The 8,408-nt window shown below is 32.8% G+C and overlaps 1 protein-coding gene across 1 annotated transcript; it reads left to right on the top strand.

Annotated features, from left to right (window-relative positions):
* Positions 1-2,258: 2,258 nt before the first annotated feature.
* LOC108735380 (cuticle protein 18.6-like) lies at positions 2,259-6,089 on the top strand. The gene is made up of 2 exons (XM_018467317.2): positions 2,259-2,345; positions 5,727-6,089. Exons 1-2 carry the CDS (start codon positions 2,280-2,282, stop codon positions 5,985-5,987), a joined length of 327 nt encoding a protein of 108 aa, XP_018322819.1. The 5' UTR covers positions 2,259-2,279; the 3' UTR covers positions 5,988-6,089.
* Positions 6,090-8,408: the final 2,319 nt, after the last annotated feature.

An 8,408-nucleotide genomic window follows, 5' to 3' on the forward strand; every position in this document is an offset into this window, starting at 1 on the left:
CTGGACACGTGATCATATTCACTTTTTTAAAAAAGGCATTTTTTTGTTACAATAAAATATACATACTTATCGTAATAAAAACAAAAATACAATGGATGTAAATTCATTCCAATGTTGTGACATTTTTAATTTTTAATAGTGGTTAATATGAAATATTAATGTGAAAATTTATTTTCAATTTTCCATCCACTAAAAACTACCAACGGTTAAAGAGGAAAAATTTTTGTTGCTGTTTCATACCCCCGCCGGGAATCGAACCCGGGACCTTTACCTTTGACTTAACACACCAATTCTGTGACCATTAAGCTACGAGAGATGATGACAACAGCAACTACGACAAACCAAGCCTACAAGGTTACAGATCCTTCGTTTTTTACTAATGTAATTACATTTACTAAATGTATGAAACACTATGACTTTTATAATTATTAATAGTGGTTAATATAAAACCTCAGGTTAATGAGGGAAGTAAAACATCGACAGATATGGTTGCTGTTGTCATCTCGCGTAGCTTAGTGCTCAGAGCATTGGTGCGTAAAGCCAAAGGTCCCGGGTTCAATTCCCGGCGGGAGTATGACAACAGCAACAAAAATTTTCTCTCATTAACCTGAGGTAGTTTGTAGTGGACGGAAAATTGAAACTGAATTTTCACATTAATATTTCATTCCAATGTTATTCGTAAGTTCACTCCTATGCTTTTGATAATTTCATTTCGATTATTTAATGCAATCATTATGCAAAATTCGAGTAGGTAAGCCCTGTCTTATATTATGATAAGGGTTAGAAAATATACCTATCAATAGCAAAAATATAAATAATAGTAAAATTAATATTAATAACAGTTTTACTTTGATCATTTACAACATGTAAGTAAATTTGTAAAAAGTGAAAAAGGAAAGAATCTTATTATAAATTCACATTTCAAAAGTATTTGTAGTAATTCATAAAACGCTTTCCAAAGACAATAGGCAGGGTTGATCTGTGTTCTGTTGGAATTGTCTACAACGCACTGACGAGACCCCATGATTTCAAAATCGCGATCTACATCTGGCGATTTCAACAGAATATACTGACCATTAAATTATCTTTTTATTTTGAATGTTTTGAAAAATTAAAAACACTATCGTATTCTAATAAAATAATTCGAAGTGGTCTGATTTTAGAAGTTTAATTTAAAAGATGTATAGGTATCTACACCTACTTATGCTTTTTGTATCTTCTTTTCTTGGCGGAAATACGGTCTGAAATTATAAAATTAGTTAGTGGAAGAGTTGTATATATACATATGTGTTTATCATAATCATCATAAGGTCGTCAGTCCTAAGACTGGTTGGACACGCACCTCTACTCTTTCCTATCCTGAGCTAATCTTCGCAATTCCTTAAAACTAGAACAACCCATATACTTAACTATTTGCGAACAGTAATCTAATGTAGGTCTACCTCAACCTCTGAGAAGGTGTCCTACTAACCTATCTCGCCTATTTCTTATTGACTACCATGGAGTCCTCTGTTGTCCTATTCTTTCTAATACCTCTTCATTTCTAACCTTCTCTATCCACGGTATCCTCATCACTAGCCTGTAACACCACAAATTTTTGAATTTCTAAATTAACCGTTTGCGAGCAGAGAAGTGACTTCTTTTTATTGAAGGCGACACGACCCTGCGCTATCCTCTGCTATATATTCCTACTACTCCTTCTGTCCTGACTTATTTGACTTCCTAGATACCTAAAATCAGTCACTTCTTCTAATTTTTCGCTCTTTTCCTACTTTTCCTTCCCTTACATACCAGTATATTTGTTCTACTTTCATTTATTTTCATTCAATACTGTTTTGTCAACACCGCTTCCATTTTATTTAAAGCTATCTCTAACTCGTCCTTGCTAGATGGTAATACTACTATATCATCTGCAAATCCAAGCATACTAATCTTTTGACCCAATTTTTATTTAGGCACCTATTGCATTTACAGTTTGACACATTTTACTTAAAGCTCAATTAGAAGCATTACAAGTTTAGAAATTGCATTTAATACGTGTTGGCGTCAGATGTCACATGTCTCGATTTTAACGACACTTGAACAAATGAGCGCTAAGCATACAGCACGTGCAACCTTCAACTCCTAATTTAAATTGCGATTAATATTGGCACGGCAAATATAGAATTTTGCCCTTGCCTTAAACATCTTTTGTTACATCTACCCCAATACGCCTAGGCAGGTACTAACAAATGGAAGTAGAAGTAACTAAGCGTAAGTATAAATAATAGAGTACCTGAATGTTAAGCACAGTAATTAATACTGCACTTGTCAAACTCAGTTACGTTAACAACATGGCCAAAAACGTAAGTAAAAGATTTTTAGTTACTTTAGAGGTGTTTGTTATTATTAAAAAACGCAAAAACTATTAAATATTGCGGGAAATTTTTTTGAGGATAAGAAGTATCTGCCTTTCTGAAATTAAGTACATATTACAACTCATAAACGTCAAGTTTTAAGTAAATCAATGCAAGTTATATCTCATGATAGTGTAACAGAGTTGATGGTGGTGAGTTGTATGAGTTTGTCCTGTAACGCTATTGCTTTGCTATGAAAAATAGCCAATGATTAATTAAATTTTGAAAGATAAGAAAGCATTGTTTTCTTCAAAGCATAGAACGTTTGTATTAAAATCGATCTTATTGGGGACTTTAACGTAAATGTTTCTTGTTTATATGCACACTAGATTTTTCGCTTCGCTAGCGTTGATGTTCTTAATATGTATCTATCAAAGATTATCAACGTCCACATAAAACTAATTTTTTTCTATCCGTCGGGAACAGTATTTTTCTGGATAAAAAGTACCCTATATCCATGTCTGTACCCCTGACAATGTGTCTACAAAATTTCATGATAATCAGTTCAGTAGTTACGGCGTGAAATCGACCACATGAAACTATTTTTTCTATCCACGTGGGAACGGTTTTTTTTCTGGATAAAAGATACCCTATGTCCTTTTCTGTACCCTTGACAATTTAATAATGATCAATTGGGTAGTTAAAGCGTGAAATTGACCACACAAAATTATTTTTTTCTATCAATCGGGAACAATATTTTTCTTGGATAAAAGGGGATTATTGCTTAAAATGGTTAGTTTTATGTACTGTACTTTCGTCCAAGATGGGTTCAAATCGGGGACTTTTGACAATAACTTTTTTCATTAACGTCGACTTGCTGTATTATGTCAATTTTGTAACAATTCTATAATCAATATATAACGTTAATGGATTTAATTAGTCAGTTTTAATAAAATATTGGCCATTTAATTAACTTTATGGGCAAGAAAAACAAATGGATTTTTTTTAAATATTCGATATATTTGGTTTTTAAATTAAATTTTTCTTTATTAACCATTTTCATTTCAATGTTTTAGTTGAGTTGCTCATTTTTTTCATAAATCTATATTAATTCGAATAAAACTATTTTTAGGTAGTTTGTAGCGTATTATGTATAAAATTTTGGATAATAATAACATTAACCTACGAATTCGTTATTTCATAAGGATTACTTAGCCACTATAGTTACCAACAATTGTAGACAATGTTTCGGAACTCAAAATAATAATACTTAGTCATAAAAAAATAGCTAACAATCAGTTCGCTAACTGATTTACAAACTCATTAATAATTCATAAAAATTGGTCAATCGCTAGCTAGTATATATATAGACACTTTTTCACAAAAATTAGTTATTTAGTGGCTATTTATAAATCATAACTTACCTTCATTTTAGATTTCAAGAAAATAATTTTCAAATCGTCATTGTTAGACAGTATTGAGCTACTAATTGGTAATTTTTTTAATGTAAAAAGATAATTACGTGTGAACTAAGAAATAGCTAAATTTTTATCTCAAGAAAAGTAGAGGTGGGATATATTTCTACTCATATTTAGGTATTAGTGCCGATCTATAAGATTCAAGCATGTTATTTTTATGCACCATTTTTTACACCACTGTTTCAGTTTTCCCATCCACATGAACTTTATTATAATGTAAGGAGATAAAAACAGATTGTCACTTAATTTTATTACAAAAAAGTCAATTTTTCCCGAGTATATGTACAAACATAAACCCAACAAGCAAAATTTAATTTACATAAAAAGCTACAGATATGCCATAAAACTAGGAGTTTTTAAAATAAAAAATAACGCTTTGTATCTGCCTGTTAACCTACTTTATGAAAAATTGTAACTTGATTTTCTTTTTTCAAAAGCATTTTAGTAAGTAGGTTTGACTGGTTCCACTACATTTAAATTTCTAATTTTTAAACATAAGAAAATCAATTACTGTGGAACTTAACTAAAGAAACACTAAAACACCTGAAATTCCACAAAACATCTAGGCGCGTTTTGACATCCGAGGTGTCATTCTCTACCTGAACGTTTTGTGGAAATTGGGACGTTTTAGTGTTTATTTATGTAATTTTTAAACTAGTTTAATCATCTGATTCCAACTTATATGCTAGTTAAAGTTTGCCATATTGAATATTTAATGACGGTATTGAGCCCATAACACCCACGTAAATAATACATATTAGTTATTAATACCTCCGTACAGTAGAAAGGAAATGGTGGAATATTTTGGTCACTGGATTTATTAAAATATGCTTGGTCTTGAAATGGTCAGCCGACGCATTTAATTTTACTGCTATCCCTAAACAAAAATTTTCAGTTTCTCTCCAGTTTCTCAGAGTGTTTCAGAGTCTTTCAGCGTCTCTGAGAGCGTCCCTCACAGTCTCTCAGTTATTGCCTAGGTGTTTTTATGGATCTCTCACAGTCTTTGTATGAGAGACTCGAACGATAGAGTTGTTACTTTAGAGATTCGAGTCTCTCATAGAGAGACTGAATGAATAAAACTGAAAAATTGAGAGACTCGAGTCTCTCGTAGAAAGACTGGGATCTCTGAAATATGTTGAACTTTATGAAAATTTTAACCATATCTATTGAGACATCACTTATTGAGAGATTCGAGTCTCTCGTTCAGAGATTCGAGTCTCTCGTTCAGAGACGCTAAACAGTTTTTTTGACAGTCTCTCGACAGTCTCTCTCAGACACACCAGAGAAACTCAATGAGAGACGGAGACTCGAATCTCGCTTTCAGAGACTCTGAGAGACTGAATATTTTTTTTGACCTTATAGGAGCCCTATTAACTGTCGTCGACACTTGATTCTGCACTTAAATCGTAGCCATTATTGGCTCCTAGCTTTGGTAAAATTTTTATGCAAAAGTAAATTAAACTTTTTGTAAGAATTGCGAAAATATAAACCAAAGCTTTTTACGTAAATGACGGGGAATCGTCCAGAATCAATGGTCGGCGACAGTTAGTGTCTTTATAATTACATATCAAAAAATGGTTATTTTTTGCGGTTTTGAATTTTTTTTGCACCGAACAGATTTTAATTTAGTCTCTCATTGTTTTCTTCTTTTAAAGCGCTACTTAATACTACATTTGGCTTCATTTTCGACTGGATTTGTAATTCTTGTAATTTTATTTTATCTTTTTCTTATGCAAAGAAACATTACCAAATCAAATGTAATTTAAACTAAATAAAATCCGAATGCATAGTAAAGTAAATTTCTTTACATTGTGTGTAATGCCCGAAAGTCTTTAAAGAATAACTTTTAAGTAAATAAAATAAGTAATAATATTTCATAGCTATTATCTTACATTTTTGTTTTTCTTTTCAGATTTTCGTACTTTGTCTCTTCGTGTACGCTTTAGTTCAATCTAAAGCAGATGCAAAGCCTGCGGCCGATCCTAAAGCGGAAGCTGCTCCAGAACCGAAAGCAAAAGCTGATCCTAGTATAATAGCCGCAGCTCCTATAGCTTATGCTGCGCCCGTTGCTTACGCTGCTCCTGTTGCTTATGCAAGTTATGCATACGCTCCAGCATACTACTCAGCTTATGCAGCACCGATAGCTTACTCATATGGCTCATTTCTAATTTAAGTTATTTACAACATAAGTATCCTAATTGTGTATTTGGTATTGTTTATGTATTACATGTTTATAATGCCCATTTAAAATTTAATAAATGCTCAATCAAATTGATTGGTTATTGAATAAAATAATTCTAACTGGTCTGTATTCTGTCGAAACTGCCAGACGCGGATCGCGATTTCGCTTTTTTTAGATCTCATCAGCGCGTCGCGGACAGCTCCGACAGAACACAAACCAACTTTTACCTGCTGTCTTAACTGCGCGTTTTTAGAAAATACCACAAATGGCACGGTAAACGCCATCTGTAGTACGATGCTACATTTTAGGATTACGTATGCTCCAACAAGGTCCATTTAAATATATGGATATCTACTTGCTGAAACGAATCCCGGCGTAGCTAACCTCAACGTGATAGGCACGTTACCATAATCGAATAAAAGAATTCGAAGTGGTCTGTATTCTGTCGAAACTGCCAGACGCGGATCGCGATTTCGCTTTTTTTAGATCTCATCAGCTCGTCACAGACAGCTCCAACAGAACACAGATCAATTTTTACCTGCTGTCTTAACAGTGCGTTTTAGAAAATGCCACAAATGACGCGGTAAACGCCATCTACTACGGGATTCGTTTCAGCAAGTAGATATCCATATATTTAAATAGACCTTGTTAGAGCATACGTAATCCTAAAATGTATTTTCTGATTGGTTAATCAATTAGTCAATTAGTATAAAAATTTTCAAGCAGGCATCAATGACGTGAAATTGGTAAATTCTGATTCACAATCTCAAATTTGTAGAAGTTGATTTAGGCTTTTGCCACTATCGTCTGAACAACTGGATTTCCGAATTCTGACCGAATCTTATTAATGAAATCCCCATGACGTATCATGGCGTTCATGGTGACGTCAAAAGTATTCGACGATGCAGGGTCTCCAGCGCTGTTGCTGAACGTGAAGTTCCTGAAGATGTCCCTTGGGATAGGAGACGAAACGTCGAATAAGAGGCACAAAATAAATAAATACATTACTTATTTTTGATTGCTGAACTCTCAGGGAAAAGCAAGGGCACACAACTTAATCTAAATCAAGCCGGAAATCTGACTATGAACAAAAAATTTTTTAAATGTGAGACAGAAAGATTATTCCATTACAGAATTCAAACAATTATTGTTGATAATGTGATAATATTCAGTAATCTTTCCTCAGTTTCGGTGAGGTAGTAACAGCATACTTTTTATTTTTAAACCTTTCGGTTAGAAGTGCAACAACTGCAGAGTACTTCTCTAAGTAAACTGGAACTGGATGGTGTGCTCGAAAAGTTAGCAGGAGGTATGCTCGTTAATGAGAAAATATGCAGGAGTAACAAGGATGTTGTTTGGATCGGACAATATTGGGATAGAGAGCGTAGAGAGTTTAGAATAGCCCCAGCTGTAGTCATGAATATAGTAAATTCTTCAAGAGTAGTGGTGACTACATGTTTGATATTGTGTTTAAAATATTTGACAAGTCTCCGAAATGTGGCCCATATGGTGCAATACATTTTCCATTGTATACCCATTCCGCACAAATAAAATCAACAACTCCTTATTCATTAGCTTCGGAATTACAAAGAATGAAAAATGTATCGTTCAAAAGTTAAAAAACGACTGCTTTAGGATTTCCAGGATTATTGTTTTTAAGTTTTACAATGCTTATGTAGTGTAGGAATAAAAACTTCACACTTATAGATACTGTTCTAGTGTTTCCTTTTTACAATTTGGATGCTTTCTTTAATGCTTATGAATACATTACATAAAGACCAAATTGTCTTTGGTTTTCATTCTTTGTCAAAAACCATTGTAGTTTTCCATAAACTTTACTGATAGTTTGTCGGTATCAATAATAATTTTTAATGTACTTATGATTTTTTGTTCATTAATTTAAAATTTCCACCTTGTTGGATCACAATTAAAAAATTCCTTTATATGTTAAGTTTCGAAAAGAACAAGTAACTTATGAAAACTAACGATCAATATAAAAAGTGTTATGAAATACAAATTATTATTAAATTATCAACATCTTTGTTTTTTTGTATTATAAAACCTTTTATTGGATAAAGATTTCCTTCCTTACTTAAAGTTTGGGTCATCAACTTCAACATTTTCGATGATACTGTAGTATCAAAGAATATTAAAGCTGCAGCCTCTTCGGTACAGTGTATAAAACTTTTTAGTATTTAGAAAATTTAGACTGTTCCTGCTGCTTTGAGCCTTTGACAATATATATAAATAAATTACGTGTCACGTAGTTTGCCCGCGATGGACTACTAAACTACTTCACCGATTTTAATCAAATTTGTACACCGTATGCAGTTTGATCCAACTTGAAAGATAGGATAGCATACATCTCAATTATGATAGTAATATTCAATAGATGGCGCTATGTAAAACTTC

The sequence above is a fragment of the Agrilus planipennis genome, unplaced genomic scaffold (assembly GCF_000699045.2).
Source record: "Agrilus planipennis isolate EAB-ADULT unplaced genomic scaffold, Apla_2.0 scaffold27, whole genome shotgun sequence".
Classification (NCBI taxonomy): Eukaryota; Metazoa; Arthropoda; class Insecta; order Coleoptera; family Buprestidae; genus Agrilus; species Agrilus planipennis.